The sequence below is a fragment of the Lathyrus oleraceus genome, chromosome 2 (genome assembly GCF_024323335.1).
Source record: "Lathyrus oleraceus cultivar Zhongwan6 chromosome 2, CAAS_Psat_ZW6_1.0, whole genome shotgun sequence".
Lineage (NCBI taxonomy): Eukaryota > Viridiplantae > Streptophyta > Magnoliopsida > Fabales > Fabaceae > Lathyrus > Lathyrus oleraceus.
Genome location: NC_066580.1, coordinates 372,711,255 through 372,728,943, shown reverse-complemented (window position 1 = coordinate 372,728,943; position 17,689 = coordinate 372,711,255). Strand labels below are relative to the sequence as shown.

Here is a 17,689-nt window from a genome sequence, read left to right as displayed (position 1 = left end):
CTGTTCTTCAAGAGAATAACAGAACTAACTTAAGGCAAACTGTGTAAATGTTAAATTGGACACTTTGACATTTATTAATGTAAGCCGTTACTGTAGTATGGTCATTTTGATCATGTACAGGTCAGCAAAATTGTACAGTCTGTTTTCTGGAAAAACAGACTCAGCATATGGACCTTGATGTCAAGCTGAATGTCGTGACATTCATTCCTGACAGCATATGCTATATTGTAGGTTGTTCAGTTTTCTGTTTCAGCTTTTCTTGGGCTATTCTTCAGGAAGTCAACAGCTTAGAGAAAAACCAGGAAATCAACAACCAAGTTACATTTAATGAACCTAACAAATAGCCTATTTGTTAGTAACCTAGATATTGAATTTATGGGAACTCGCGTGACCTTAAATTCAGGAGAATACAAGTGCAAAAGCCCAGGTACTGCAATATAAAAGGGAAGGCGTTCCTTCATTCAGTTTCGGGGATTTTGAGGCGTGAAGATTTTGTGTGTCCATCATACTTCACTGCTGTATTTTTGTGAGTCTTGTATTAGACGTATCTTGTAAGCCAAGCCATTATCAAGTAGATGATTGTTGTGGCATAGGGTGTTCATTGAGTTGTAAGTGTTGTGTCGCTCAAAGCTTTTAAGCGCGAGTGCTGTGTATCTTGATTAAAGTTGTGAAGCACAATCAAGAGTTGTTTGAAGTGTGACTTCAACTTGTCTTTAATATTGATTAAAGGTAGTAATCACTGAGGTGATTGAGGGGGAGTGAGTAGGAACTCTGATCTTAGTGTAAGATTGAAATTGCATTGGGTAGGGATTAAGTGATAAGTTGTAAACGGGTGAGTTTAGCTTTGAATTGATACTACTAATAGTGGATTTCCTCCCTGGCTTGGTAGCCCCCAGATGTAGGTCATGTTGGACTGAACTGGGTAAACAATTACTTGTGTTATTTACTGCACTTACGTTTAAGTTCTGCATAATTCCTGTCTGTGCAGAATTGGATGTCATAACAACCCGTGTGACATCCAAAGTCTGATAACTAGAATTTCACAGTTCAATATTGGGCCCATAGACATTTATCCTGTTATGCAGGATGGGCAAATTCCATCTAGGTCACTCATGTCCCTCAGCATGCTTCGTGGAGTACCCATCAACTGTCTTTATGGTTATCCAGTTACGGACAACGTTTGATTAGCAATAAAACACTCGACTCTACATCTAGGGTCCATAGTGGTTTCAGGTCGAAGAGTGGTATACACCATTATCACCATGAGAATAACTTATGACACTTTGCATAAATTTCTATATAGTATTCTCATAGCGGGTCAATCCGGTATAAATATTACTCTTAATATTCATACCTATGTTTAAGACTTGATAACCCCTTATCCATGATCCATGAGATGTGATCATCAGTCTATATACATAATAGTCTTAATGCTTTAATGTCATCCCACTTCACAATAAAGCTCGACTACGGATGCTTTAAGAATAGTGTCCTTATGTTTAATGTGATCTCATGATTAAGTCGTACTTGATACATTAAATAGACTAGCTATTCTAGGGACTTTATTAAACAAACGTAATAAAGAAAAAGCCTTTTATTATTAATAAATAATTCGATACAAGTACCAAAAGTATTGGCCTCTAGGGCTTACACCAACAACAAGAATACTACCTACTTTCATAGATTGGAAAAAATTAAGCAAGTAACTAAGAAGATCTATATGCTTAATATTGAGGGTTCCATCATCATCGATCCCAAGTTAATTGCTTACCATGCAGTTAATCATTTTAGTAACATGTTTTCTTCTCCTAATTGTGTGCAGGATAATCATATAATTGAATATATAATTCCATGTATGATCTCTGACCAAACTAATATCATTTTTTTCCTACAATCCCTCCCTGATGAGACACTAATGCAGTTTTTTCTCTGAACAAGAACAATGCTCCAGGACCAGATGGATTTGGAGCTAACTTTTTTCAAACTTTATGGGCATAGTGAAATCTGATGTCATTGCTGCCACAAATCATTTCTTCACTCAAAACTGGATGGACCCAAACTAGAATGCTAGTACAATTATCCTTATCCCTAAGCTGGACCATGCTAAAAAAAATTCTCAGTACATACCATTTGCCTTAGGGAACTCCAAATCCAAAATTATCTCAAAATTATGGCTGATAGATTAGCAACTGTTCTTCCCACTTCATTTCAAAAGAGAAAAAAAAGATCTATAAAGGGTGGGCAAATCAAAGACTGCATTTGTCTAACCTCTGAGATTTCCAACTTTTTGCACAAGAAGTCTTTTGGTGGTAGCATTACAATCAAAGTTGACATATCCAAATCTTTTGACACTTTGGATTGGTCCTTCCTCCTCAAAGTGCTGAAATCTTTTTAGTTTCAATGATACCTTCTGCAACTGGATTAACCTAGCTCTTCACTTTTCAAAGTTCTCCATCAATGTCAATGGTAGACTTGAAGGTTTCTTCTCCTGCACCAAGGGTGTTAGACAAGGGGACCCCTTATCTCCTTTATTGTTCTACTTAGCTGAAGATATCTTGAGTAGAAGGCTTACTAATCTTGTCAATGAGAATCAACTTAAGCCTATGATTGGTCCTTCTAATTTCAGTATGCCAACTCATTGCATGTATGAAGATGACATCATGCTTTTTTGTAAAGGTACTTACTCTAATATTCAAGCTCTCTCTAGCTTATTTATAGATATGCCATAGCCTCTGGTCAAGTTGTCAACCCTCAGAAGTCAACTATTTTTTCCTCTTCCATTCCTAATGGTAAAGCTTCTCACTTTTCTCCTATAATTGATAAAGTTGAGTCTAAATTATATGCTTCGAGAGCCTATCTTCAATCTATGGATGGTAGAGTGCATCTTATGAAAAGTGTATGGCATAGTATGCTTATTTACTCCATCACCATATATGCTTGGCCAATTTCTCTTATACATGATCTAGAAAAAGATTTTAGAAATTTCACTTGGAGAGGCAGTCAAGATAAAAAGAAGGTTGTTATAGTGTTTTGGTTCAGTGTCTGCAAGCCTTATGATGAGGGATATCTTGGCCTTAAATTTATTTTTATCCTAAATGATGCCTCTAATCTTAAGCTTTGTTGGGAGTTGTTCTCATCTCAGGATCATTGGGTTGAGTTGCTAAGGAATATAACTTAGAAAATGGGTAAGATGATCAAATATCACATAACCTCCTTCGTTTGGAATGGCATTAAATCCAAGTTCCAAATCTTGAAAGATAATTATTGTTGGAACATTGGAAAAGGGGATGCGGTTAATTTCTAGACAAAGAATTGGTGTGGCACCATCATTGGCCAACAATTCAACATTGATGCTAATATGATTGTAGAGCTAAACCACACTGTCAAAGACTTCATTATGCAAAATAATTTGTGAATTCCCTCAAGTCTTTTGGATGAATTTACATGTATGGCTCAGTTTTTGCTGAATATTGAGGTTCCTCTTAACGATTTTGAAGATAAGCTTTGCTGGATCCACTCCCTCGTAGGTCTGTTATCCTAGCATGATGCTTATGATTTATGCTCTCCTTTACCTTCTAAATTTGATTGGTTAGATTTAATTTGGATCAAGGAGATCCCCTCATCTAAATCAATGCTTATTTGGAGGATCATTCACAAAAAGATCCCTACTTATGAGAACTTGAGGATCTCTGATTGTCATATGCTATCCATTCGTAATATTTGCATGAAGAGCTTTGAATCTACTGACCATATTTTTTGGGCGCCCTTTTGTCCTTAGAATATGGAACTGGCTTGCTTAAATTATGCACATGAGTATCAATCTTAACTATCCCATTGATATCCTGGAAACTTCTAATAGAGGTTCGAGCCCTCAAGCCAAAGTTGTCGTTTCTGCAACAGTTATTAATATTTTCAATATCATTTGGCTTTATAGGAATGACATTAGATTCAACAACATCAACCCTTCTTGGAGAAACATTGTCTCTTAGGTTAGTACCAATGTCAACTTATCGGGTAACCATTCTTCTCAAAATGACAAATGCTCTATTAGTGATTCATTGTGATTAAAGCCTTCAAAGTGATCATTAGGCCTCCAAAGGCTCATGATATTATTGAAGTAATTTAGACTACTCATGTTTTGGGTTGGATAAAAGCTAAGTTTGATGGTGCTTCAGTCGATAACCCTAGGCCTTCTTGGTCACACTAATGCGTTCTCTGCTGAATTGAATGGTATTTTGTATGCTATCGAAATTTCCAATCAAAGGGGTTGCAACAACCTCTAAATTGAATGTGATTTCAAGAATGTTTTGCCTACTTTCACAAAGCCCAACATGCGGGAATAGGTGGCTCCATTGCATCTCCTTAACTTTTTATATGAATTTTTTATTTCACATATTTATAAAGAGGACAACCAATGTAAGGATAAGATTGATAATCTTGGATTTGTTTCTAATCATTTAACTTGATAGAAAGATGTTCCTTTAGAAATCTCATATCTTTACCATAGATAAACTAGGTTTACCTAGCTTTTGTTTTTCTCATTAGGAGACTCGACCCTCCTCCTTCTTGTTCTTTGTTCCCTTCTTTACTATATCTTCTTCTTTTTAAAATAAATAAATAAATCATCTAATTTTGATCAAACGTGCACAAATTTGTTAATTAGAATCTCTTTGTTTCTCTTAATTTTATCATAGACACATTCACAAATATAAAAAATAAATCAATAAACTTCAATTTAATAAAAGGACACTTTTTTGTCTACTAGTTAGAATTTAAATATCAAAGAAATCTCTATATGCAATGGCAGCCCCATAAAACCCAAATATTGTATGTCATCTGAAAACTTCATATCCATGGTGTCTTAACTTTTTCCCTCCACAAACTACTAGGTACTACTGTACCATTCATCTTCTATTAATTACTCACCCAACCAACCTTTTCACACTAAATACAACACTCTCGTGTTCACGCTTTAGCCAAATAAACACTCATCTCTTGTTACCAAACCAAACCATTCATGGCGTTCAAGATCAAGAACGCACATTCTTTCCTCCTCCACCACCACCTCATTACAACAATCATCACCATTATCATCATCATCTTTAACAAATCCCAAACCACTACCGCAACCCTCATCACACCACTACAAAACTTCACAACGATGAACTCATTGGGTGGCCGTGGCCACTGGATTCAGCTCCAAAGATCCATAGGAATCTCAGCCATGCACATGCAAGTAATGAAAGACAACAAAGTTGTCATCTTCGACAGAACCGACTTCGGCCCTTCCAATATCTCCCTCACAAACAACCGCTGCCGTTACGACCCACGTGACATGGCTCTCAAAATCGACTGCACTGCACACTCAATCCTCTACGACCTAACCACCGACACTTTCCGTCCTTTAACTCTTCAAACAGACGCTTGGTGCTCCTCCGGCGCCGTCAACCCTAACGGTACGTTAATCCAAACCGGCGGCTTCAATGACGGTTACACCAAACTTAGAACATTCACTCCATGTCCGAAAAACAATGACTGCGATTGGGAAGAGCTTCCTCAGAATCTTTCTTCCAGTCGTTGGTATGCTTCGAACCAGATTCTCCCAGACGGTAGAATCATCGTCGTTGGTGGTCGTTCATCTTTTTCATACGAGTTTGTTCCGAAGAGTTTAAACGACCCGTCGTTTCACTTTTTCAGATTCTTGCAAATCACGCGTGATTCAAATCCCGGTGAAGAGAACAATCTTTATCCATTCTTGCATCTTTTACCCGACGGAAACCTCTTCATCTTCGCTAACCGCCGTTCGATTCTGTTTGATTATACTCATAACAGGGTAATAAGGGAATTTCCGATTATACCTGGAGAAGAAAAGAGAAACTATCCAAGTACAGGTTCTTCCGTTATGCTGCCGTTGAATTTAACGGGAAGTGAAAATGGTTTAATCGAGGTTGAAATTATGGTTTGCGGCGGCGCGTATCCCGGCGCGTTTGATTATGCTAAAAAACAGCAAGTATTTCTAGAAGCTTCTGATAGTTGCGGGAGAATGAAGGTTACTGATTCTGAACCGGAATGGGTTATGGAGTTTATGCCGACGCCACGTGTCATGCCGGATATGCTTTTGTTACCGACGGGAAATGTTATTATTTTAAACGGTGCGGCCAATGGTACAGCGGGTTGGGAAAACGCGGCGAACCCGGTTTTGCATCCGGTTTTGTATCGACCCGGTTTAGTAGACTCGGTTTTGAGGTTTCAGTTGCTAGCTCCGGCGAGTACTCCGAGAATGTATCATTCTTCAGCTGTTTTGTTGCCAGATGGCAGGATTTTAGTGGGTGGAAGTAATCCACATAGAGGTTATGATTTTCTGGCTTACCCGTACCCGACTGAGTTGAGTTTGGATATTTATAACCCGGATTATCTTGGGCCGGAGATGGATCCATTGCGGCCCGGTATTATTACGGTGGAGGTTGTGAATCATACTGTGGAGTATGGGAGTTTGTTTACGGTGTCGTTTTCGTTGAAGGAGGTTCGTGATGTTAGTGGGATTCGGTTTTCGTTGGTGGCGCCGTCGTTTACTACACACTCGTTTGCGATGAATCAGCGGGTTTTGTTTTTGGAAGTGAAGGCGTTGGAAGAGGTTGGGAATTCTAGTCCCGAAAGCCCACAAGGCCCGGTGAAGTCTGTTTATAAGGCTATGGTACGTGGGCCCGGTTCGTTCACAGTGGCCCCACCTGGGTATTATATGCTTTATGTTGTTCATGCTGGAGTTCCTAGTGTTGCTAAATGGGTTCATATTCGTTGAATATGGTTATTTTTAGGTTTTTTTAATGCGAAAAAAAAAATTATTTGAGACCAGGAAAATGAGAGTAGAAGATGGGTTTTTGAAAATAAAATTCAAGCCTGGGAAAAGAGTCATTTATTTGTTCATTCATGGCTACTTTGAGGCTTTGGCCTGTTGTACATTTTTTAACTCCTGCTTTGATTTTATAATGGGAGATTGTCCATTCTATTTAAGTTGTCAAGCAATTTTAGTAACTTTTAATTATGGTTGAGTTTTTTTTTTCTTCTCATTTGTGTATTTATATATGTTCAGACATGTATTTTTGGTTGTTTTAATATGCTTAGTTTTTCTCAAATGGACTAGGCAGTGAGAACTAGGAGAATTTGAGAATTCCTATTTTGAAAGAAAAGCAAGTCTACATGTGCTGTGCTTGTCCAGTATTTAAAGCAGTTCAAATTTTAACAATGACGCATAAGTTTTACTTAAGATCAATGAACCGGAACTGAAACAAAAGATATTAGATGAAAAGATATGACAAGAACAATTGCACTTTTACATAAATAGCTCTAAGAAAGTTTTTATAGAAATTCTACATTTATTTATACCGATGGGAAGAGATGAAAGTGAATGAAATAAAGTAGATGATAAGTAATAAGATTCTATTATTTAGATTTTCAAAAATAATGAATTGAACAAAATACAACATGAAGAAATTTATTTTATCATATTTCATCCAATTTTTTAATTTTCATTTCATCTGATTAGAGTATATATAATAGAATGAATTAATGTGTTTTGTTTCGTTCTGGCAAGTTATTAAAAAAAATACACAAACAATAGAATGAAGTATCTATTTTGCTTCATTCCACTATATTTTATCATATTATATTATATTCTGCTCTATTCCGTTTTAATCCATCAATTCAAACCTAACATAACTTTAAAAAATATTTCGTCACACAAATTAAGAAGTGCAGTTAATTTTATATAAAAAAACAAATTATGTGCGACTTTAAAAATTTGTCCTATATATGAATGAGAAATTAAAATAATTGGAAGAAGGAAGAGTAATAAATTGTATAGGATATATTAGGGGAAAATTAATAGTGTTTTAAAATTATAAAGTAATTTATAATTTGGGACACATATTTTTGGCAACGTGATTTATAATTTGGTACAAATGAGATATTTCACTAAAATCTTAAAACTTATTTTTATATAATATTAAAGAGATTTTCTTGAAACATATATTTATTAAGAATATATTATTTATAAAATCTTTATGGTTTAATATCTTTTTTCATCTCGTATCTCTTAATGAGAGTTCATATTGATTCTTTAATTTAAAAAAAAAAGATCATTTAGGTCGATCGACTTTACTAACTGTTTCAAGTTTGTCCTTGCTATTCATTTTCCTTAAATTGTACTAAATAATTCAGTGTTTTTGTCTTATTAGCAAGACGTGGCATCCACATCATATCACATGTTGTAAATCCCAGCATTACTTTATGAAGTCCCTAGAATGGCTTCGTGAAATTAGGGTTCGTGACAGTTCTTCTTTAACCTTGATTTCTTCTTTAACCTTGATTTCTTCTTCAACCTTACTATTTTCTCCAAAATTAGGGCATTTTCATTCTGAAAATGAGAAGAATAATCCCTTCTACAAATTCATCTTCATTTCAAAAAGTCTCTAGTAATAATGGAGAAGACAATAACAATTTTGAATAGAGGGTTTACCCATTTTCTTCGAAGAAATAATGGATACCTAACTGTTCGTTGTACTTAGATGCGACTATTTTGCGAAGAAATTTTGGGGATATTCATACTATAGGGTATGATCTCTCTTTTTATTTTCCAGTTTCATTTTGGTTCGGTGGGTTCTGTTTTTGTGAATTTACACATGGGACTACAAAAAATGGATGCGACTATTTTGCATGTATTATGGTGAAATGAAAGATGATAAGGATTGTAGTGTTATATTTATAAGATGACCCTATTAGGGTGATGGTTGTAGGCCGTCTAAAGAGAGGGGACGATAATGCCCAAAGGGAGGTATTGTCTCGCCCCTAAGGACTTCATATCGTCCAGTCATAGGAAACATGGGGAAAGACGTTTCTGAAGGAAAACGTGATGCAAAACACAACGAAAAATAAAAATTTCCCTTTAGTTAATCCTTATGAATGATGCATGATCAGTGATAGAAGGATTACCTCTTAGGACAATTAACACTTTTGATGCAGATTCAGAGGAATGATCAAAAGCGATGAATGAAGAATAACACATCTACTCGGTCCACACAAACAGAGTTCCTTCAATCTCGGTGTTAGTTGTGATACAAATAAAGACTTTGTGTGTGTATGTGTGTGTATGTGTGTGTGTGTGTGTGTGAGAGAGAGAGAGAGAGAGAGAGAGAATGTGTGTGTGTGTGTGTGTGAGAGAGAGAGAGAGAGAGTGTGTGTGTGTGTGTGTGTGTGCGTGTGTGTGTGTGTGTGTGTATGTGTGTGTGTGTGTGTGTGTGAAAGAGAGAGAGAGAGAGAGAGAGAGAGAAAGAGAGAGTTTATAAAGTTATTCAGATGAAAAAGCTTTAGCACAAGGGTTCTATTTATAGAACCACTTATGTAGATTGTAAGCTAAAATCTCACTTATGTGCATTGTACCTTATAGTGTATTGTATTTCACTTAAGTGCGCAATACATTATCGTATTCCACCACTTAAATGTACTGTACCTTATGGTGTTATGTAATTCTCTTAAATACGTCATACCTTACGGTGTTTCTTATTTATTCTATCTCTCATCAATTTGTTCTTAAGTGTGTGATTATGTAGGTTCTCGTGATATTGTCAATTAAATTAAATCACATATTTAATATAATAATGAGTGAGCGGTATATAGCATAACATCTCTGCTACCCAAGTCACAAAAATATCATGTGATATGAAAAAACCTTTTAGTGATAACGCTTGTGTGTATGATTACCTTTTTTCCCTCAGAGTTATATTGAATATAATACATAGATCATGTCACCCTTGTCTAGTTCAATATTGGCCCTTAGGCACTTATCTTGTTATGCGGGATGATCAAATTCCATCTAGGCCACTCATGTCCCTTAACATTAATTGTGGAGTACCCATAAATTGCCTTTATGACCATTCAATTACAGACAATGTTTGATCAATAGTAAAGTACTCGACTCCACATCTATGATCCATAGTGGTTTCAGGTCGAAGGATGGTATACACCACTATCACTATGAGAATAACTTATGACACCTTTCATAATATTCTATGTAGGATTCTCATAGCGGGTCAATATGTTATAAATATTACTCCTAATATTCATACATATGTGAAAACTTAATAACTTTGTGTCCATCTGTTAGCTCATATTTTCGACTCCCATTAAGAATTACCAAAATTGGAAATCATATGTGCAACTGTTTTCGATCAGGAGGTAGTATTCAACCAGCTGGGAGTGATTCGACTGGGCTAGGTGAATAAGGATCAGCATACAGTTGAGACTCTAGAGGGATCTCTTAAAGAAATGGTTGAAAACAGTTTCCGATTAAAGATTCAAAATTCAAATAAGGGAGGGAACTTCGCCCTCATCAAAAACCGTGAGAGCACACGTGGAGCATAGTGGATGAATGCGCGCATGCAAGACACCATATGTCTCGACATGATTGAAGAACCATCAAAGCGGTTATCTCGATCCAATATAAATATAGGGTCTTAGTGTTAGAAAAGTGTGTGTCAAATTGTGTATAAAAATCTGAAAATTTACCAAGTATTCGTGTGAAGAAGAATCGTAAATCACAGAATGTACGTTGTTTACACCATTGTTAGTTATTTCAAAGCAATATAAATTTGTCTTTACTTTTTCCAGAAATATACTTCCTTACTTCTTCATTTCAAACACCATCCTTTTACTTTGTCATCTGCAGTTTTAAGATTTCCTTGTTTTTTCCTTGCTTTCAACATTTACTTTACAGTTTTAAGATTCTTGTACTTTCGACATTTACTTTGTCATTTACAAATCCTTTACAAATTATCTCGTTCATATCACCCTTTTTATTAGTTTTCAAACTCTGCTTTGGCACTTATTATTGAGCATTCATTACTACCATAATTCATTTCAAAAATAATTAGCACATGTCCCAGGATCAATCTGATCGATCCTGCAAGTAACCAAATTTAGAAATTTGGAAGATCAGCGGTTGTTTACCGATTTTCAAGGTAAACAAATTGGCATGCCCAGTGAGACCAGTGCTAGCGTTACGTATTGTGCGTAGTTCTGGTTGTTAAGTTTTTTGGGGGGAAAAGATCCATTGTATGTTATTAAGAAGTGGTAAAATAGCCATAAATGACGAACAACAAACAGGGAGAGAATCCCATACGAGGATGGTGAATGTGAATGCGCCAAAGACCCCAAACTCTCAAAATCCATCAACCAGTAACATAACGCCCCCTTCTTCTTTGATAGGGGCAAACACGACCACAACGCATATGTCCGAAGTAGTTCCGTCTATGGTGAGTTCGACACCTACGCATTCGATCTCCCATATTGAACCAATTTTAACCTACATTGGGCCTAGGGGACCTCCTCATACTCCCCACCAATTAGAGATATTCCAAATAGGTCGTTGGTACCCCCTGGTTTCTTAATACCATTTGGTAGTCGAGAACAGTCGTATGGAATGCCAACTTCAGTGATGGCCAATTTACAGAATGTTGGTTCTACTTTTTTAGAACCGGTGGTCAACATAAATTCTCCAGTGCAAGGGTATGGGATTAACACGGGTCGGACCAACGAATCTTCAGGTTTGAGACACCCGACACAACTACCTACTCTTACCAATAACTCTGCAGCAGCATGGAGGCAACAAATGGATGAAAGCAATCATGAAATGGTTCAAATGCTGACTCAGACTTTGACCACTGTGTTGAATCCTCTGATTCGAAATATGACTCAGTTGAATCAACAGATGACAGCACAAGTGGCTCGAATGTCTGAGTTTCTTGGTATACCTCAGCACCAACGACCTCCTCCTAGGGATTGGGCAAGAGAGAATCAAGAGGCCACGTTTGAAGAAGACCTCACCATTAACCAAATCCCACAAAACCAATGGGGAGTAGCAGTACCCCCTAGGATCGAACCACAAGTACCCAGGGAACCAAGGATGTTAATGGTGAATAGAAACCAAAACGCTAATGATATCATACGTCAAGTTTGACATGACGATGTGGCAGCAGATAATAACCTAGCAGTTATAGTCGAAAGAATCATGGTTCAAAACGGGGTAAATTTCGGCCTTAGAAGGGCAAATTATACGTCGCCTTTGTCAGAGTATATCTTACAAGCAGAGGCACCCCTTAGAACCAAATCCCCAAATTCACCAAGTTTGTTTGGGATACTACTGAGTCTACTGTTGAGCATGTGGCGAGATATTTAATTGAGGCTGGAGATATGTCAAATAATGAGAGCCTTAGGATAAAAAAAATTCCAAGTTCTCTCACAAAGAATGCTTTCACATGGTTCACGACCTTGCCCCAAAATTCGATCCACACTTGGAACCAACTAGAAAGAATGTTCCATGAACAGTTTTACATGGGGCAAACGAAGATAAGTATGAAGGAGTTGGCTAGTGTCAGGCGAAAGTTCACTGAGCCAATTGATGACTATCGAAATATATTTCGATTAGTAAAAGCTAGGTGTTTTACGTAAGTACTTGAGCATGAACTGGTCGAAATGGTCGTTGGGGGCCTTAACTATTCAATTAGAAAGAAATTAGATACTCAATACCTAAGGGATATGGCCCAATTGGCTAACAGAGTTTGACAGTTAGAACGTTTGAAGGAAGAAAAGGCTAGGGCGAATAAAGGTAAAAGGGTAGCCTATGTCGATTTCAGGAATGATGACGAAGGTCCATGTCATGAATTTTCAGACTTCGACGACAATGAGATCGACCTTGCTGAATTGACACAAGGGCCACCATATGCGTGCAAAGTTTTAGCCCCTTCGAATGGGAAAAATCCTGTCGAACTTGAAAAGAGTGACAAATTTCCTAAGAAAACTTATACGTTCGACGTTGCAAAATGTGTCGAAATTTTCGACCTACTAGTCAAAGATGGTTAGATGATAGTACCTATGGGTGCTAAAGTACCCCCTTTAGAGAAAAGAAAGAAAAAAGGGTTTTGCAAATACCATGGTTTTTTGGGTCATAAAAAGTCTCAATGTTTTCTTTTCAGGGATCTTGTGTAGAATGCCATCCAGGAAGGAAGACTCAAGTTCGGAGACAAAACACGGAGCCAGATGAAGATCGACTTCGATACTCTACAGGTAGCTGAGGCCCATTATACTAAACCAGAGGAAGTGAACCTTATTGAAGTCGCTGATGATTTCAACATGACTGAAGTCACTAAAGACTTCTTCAGTGGACCTGTTATGGCCAGGGTTCATGAGTACTTCGAGCAAACACCTCTTGATGATTTTGCTCAAAAGGCTGTAGGAGATGTCAACAACAAAAATGTTGAAGCCTTTGATGCTGAGGACACTGAAAGTTCAAAGTTAATGATGATCACTAAAGAAACCGCTGATGATTTTGTTCAGATGGACAAGGCCACTGAGGGCCTTCAAAAACAATTTCAAAGGTTGGATATTACTGAGGATATCCGCATGGAGCTCAATATGGTGGAGTTATCTTAAGAAACCTCTATGGAGATCAACGAAGAATGTCGACAGGAGGAGTATGACAAGGTCACCTTCCCTCAAGAGGAAGAAACGCTGTTGGACTTCCTCTGAAGGTGTCAGAAAAAGAAGTCGGAAGTTATGTTGTGCCCTAGGTGCAGTGATGTATTCGACAAGAAAGTAGCTCGGAATCTTGAAAGGGTTAGGAGAGTAAATCACCAAGATGGTCATAAAGCCACCCAAAATCATCAAGTGGGTAAGCTAGGAAGGGCTTTCGATCCCAGGAGATATCCTGATCCAAGACGCCCCATGGTGAAGCTGAGTGAAATCAAGCAAGCAGGGCGAAATTTCAAACCCATTTCCTTCAAGCCTAGTGTCGAAGGGTCAAATAGAAAGTGGGTCAAGCAAACTGATGGCAGGAAACACGGTCATGGAAAGTGACAGAACTTCGAGGTTGAAAGGGGTTCGTCACTGGCTTACCGTAAGGAATTTCAGACTGACAAAAGGACCTCACATGTGTCCGAGAACTATAAGGGAAAAAACCATATGACCACATCTCAGTGGAGAAGAGAACAAATAAGGAGAAAAGCCCAAAGAGAGACTGGTGAGAGGGATCAAGCTGAGTCGAGTACCAATGTGACCGTGAAGAAAAGGGAGGACCCAAACTTCGCCAAAAGAAATCCCAATATCCCAGTTAAAACGGCCAGTGAAAAATACAATTAGGTGGCCGCCGAAGATGAATTATTGACTGACAACTTCGACTCTAGTTCGGAAGCTTCCTTAGACATCTTAGTTGGGGTGGTATCCGTGATGCCAAGAGAATTCGATCGAATTACTGAAGTTGAAGACAATGACAGTATCATAGAGAGGGAGATAGCCGCTCACAAGCCAGTATGTTACTATGTGATGAACAACGGCTATGTTGAAGAGAAAAATGCCTTTTTCAAAAGGCCCAGTGAATCCATGAAGAGCCACCTGAAACCCCTCTTCATCACTGGAAAAGTCGAAGACGTCCCCATTAATAAAATATTGGTGGATTGTGGAGCGACTGTGAACTTGATGCCTCACCGCATGCTAAGGAAAATTGGCAAATATGATACTGATGTCAAACCTCATAATATGGTGCTAACTAACTATGAAGGTAAAGTGGGTTCCACCATGGGGGTTATCCAAGTCGAATTAACTGTAGGGACAGTCACTAGGTTCACAATGTTTATGATTGTGGAAACAGAGGCTAACTATAATTTGTTGCTTGGAAGAGAATGGATCCATGGGGTCGGGGTTGTCCCATCTTCAATGCACCAGAGGATAATAATTTGGCGCCCAGATGGCATCGTCGAAAACATAGAGGAGGATCAGGGGTACTTTAAAACCCCTATCAATCATGTCGACAGGCGCCAATTTGACAAGCGCTTGGCCACTATAGCCCCCTGTGATTCGGCTGAGTTTGCATTTACCCCTGACAACAACGCTTATTGTTCCTTGTCACTACACCCTCACTATGGTTTTCGATGGGACAGAGAGATAGTAAGCGAAGAAAACTTCAGATATTTGGGAGTGTCTGGAATCGACCCCACAGGATGGGGAAGTGAATTCAGTAATGATGACTGAGTTTACAGTGCTAAAGAGGATTTCGACTTACATAGCCGAGAGCAAACAACAATTAGCCTTAGAGGCCGAAGGCAAAAATATGGTTGTCGAAGCCAGTGAAGTTTCTCAATCGATATGTCTCGGGAAGGACTTTGACCCAATGTCACCTGATAAAGGTTAGAATGAAGACTAAGACCAGAGGCTCGATGAGATTTATGACAATGAGCCTTTGGGTTTCGAGAAGGATCCACTAGCAACAAACATTAAAATGCTAGCTCAGGATCCCCTTGAAGAAGTAGACTTGGGAGAGGGAGCAATAAAAAGGCCAACTTACATCAGTGCCAACATTCATCCTCAACTCAAGATCGAAGTGGTCCAGTTGCTGAGAGAGTTTAAGGATTGTTTCGCATGGACTATGATGAAATGCCTGGTTTAAGTAGAGAGTTGGTCGAATTGAAACTGCCGATCAAGCCTGGAAAGAAGCCTGTGAAGAAAAACCAAAGATGATTTGCTCCATCAATACTTTCGAAGATCAAAGAGGAAGTTGAAAGGCTTCTCCATTGTAATTTCATTCGCACGGGCAGGTATGTCGAATGGTTAGCTAATATTGTGTCAGTTGTAAAGAAGAATGGTACTTTAAGGGTTTGCATAGATTTTAGAGATTTAAATGCTGCAACCCCAAAAGATGAATATTTAATGCCAGTAGCGAAAATGCTAGTCGATTCTGCTGCAGCTATGAGTATTTAAGCATTCTTGACGGGTATTCTGGGTATAATCAAATATTTATTGCTGAAGAGGATGTTTCGAAAACAACATTTCGTTGCCCCGGAGCCTTAGGCACCTACGAATGGGTAGTGATGTCTGTGAGCAAATTCTTTACTTTGAATAAGTTTTGTATGATAGCAAATTGTGTGATCATTGTCCAATTGTTGGTTGTGCATTATTTTACATGATTCATTTGTGTTTTTAGCCCACACTATTGTTTCATGTCTATACATAAAGATCCACATTGATACATCTCTTAAAAGAACTCATAAAAACTATTTTGTGTTAGTATGTATCAATACATGTTCATATGCACCGATCCATAAATTTGTTGTAAACCACAAAACGCTTTTGCCTCAGTATGTATCGATCCATACGAGTCATGTATCGATCCAAAAATTTGTTGTAAACCACAAAACGCTTTTGCTTCAGTATGTATCGATCCATACGAGTCATGTATCGATACATGGCCAGTTAAAATGCTCTATGTATCGATCCATACGAGTCTTGTATCAATACATGCGTAGTTAAAATGCTTTATGTATCGATACATACGAGCTTTGCATCGATACATGCTTACATTAATTCTCTAAAATAAATCAAAGTTACAGTATGTATCGATGCATAACCTTTTGTATCAATACATAAGTCTGTTTTGTTTACTAACAGTTTCTGTTTTTCATATATAAGAAGTATTGTGACAGCAGTGAAATTCGACGAATTCAGAAGACAAAAACAGTTGAACACAAGATCAAAGGAGTGTGTAGCAGCAATTGTTTTTGAGCAGTTAGAAACCTGAAAGAGACTTCATCTTCTTCATCTTCTCAATCACTTTTCTTCAAGAACATCAACACATAATCATTCTTGTTCTTTGGATTAAAGGATCAACGAGATAACATTCAGTGGTACGATCAAGGATCTAGCTGAGGTGTTCAGTGGAACGATCGAGGATCTAGCTGAGTTGAAGGTTGAAGGGGGTTTCGAGGAAAAACCAGACGGTTTTTCCTTCAAGAACTGGAGTGTTCTTGCGGGTTTGTTAGTCACGTTTGCATAACAGATTCAACCGTAGCGTAGGGTTTGGAAATCGGGTGATTTCGCAAACAGGTCGTGGAACCGGTGAATTGTTTGCAATTTCTTGCAGGAAATTCTGGATCGAGCTCAGATCAAGTGGAGGTTTTATACAAGAAGAACTTCTTGGGATTTAGAATTCTGTCTGTGTATTGTAACCTTGTATCAACGAATTCGGCATTATTGATAATTACAGTTCTCAATTTCATTTGAATTTGAGAGGGAGACGTACCCACACGCGAGGACGACATGGGGAACTTCCTTACCAAATCTCTGCGTATCGTATTCTTTCCTTAGCTCTCTTTACGTTTTCAACAGTTTTGTGATTTCAATTGGCGTGTTGTGACTGCACTTTTTGTGATACAATAGTGGCAAGAAAACTTCTTTAACTAAACTCCACCATTGTTCATCATTGATCACATACATACCAATTGTTTGACAAAACTGTTAGCTGAGTTTTGTTCATTGGAAATAGAATTTAGTGATAAGTGCATTTGATTTAGTTAGATTCCGGTGTTAATATTCTTTATCGTTCTAATTCAAATCCAGCAATAAATTCGCGTGTCCGGTTTTCCAGTAGCGGTTCAGAATAGACGGAAGTCGATTCAGGACTGTAATTTTCCGCTAAGTTTCAATAACTCTGATAAAATCTTTAAATCTGTTTATTTTAAAGAGGTGATCTATTCACCCCCCCTCTCGATCACTAGCCACACCGTCTAACAAGTGGTATCAGAGCCTGGTTCGCTGGTGCTCTGTGGCTGCCTGTAACGATATGGATTCTGAACCAAATGGGCGTATAATA

At 38.0% G+C, this 17,689-nt stretch overlaps 1 protein-coding gene across 1 annotated transcript; it reads left to right on the top strand.

Moving 5' to 3' along the window:
• Positions 1-4,780: 4,780 nt before the first annotated feature.
• Positions 4,781-7,055, top strand: LOC127119576 (aldehyde oxidase GLOX). The gene has a single exon (XM_051049836.1). It carries the CDS (start codon positions 5,018-5,020, stop codon positions 6,797-6,799), a length of 1,782 nt encoding a protein of 593 aa, XP_050905793.1. The 5' UTR covers positions 4,781-5,017; the 3' UTR covers positions 6,800-7,055.
• The last annotated feature ends 10,634 nt before the right edge of the window (positions 7,056-17,689 follow it).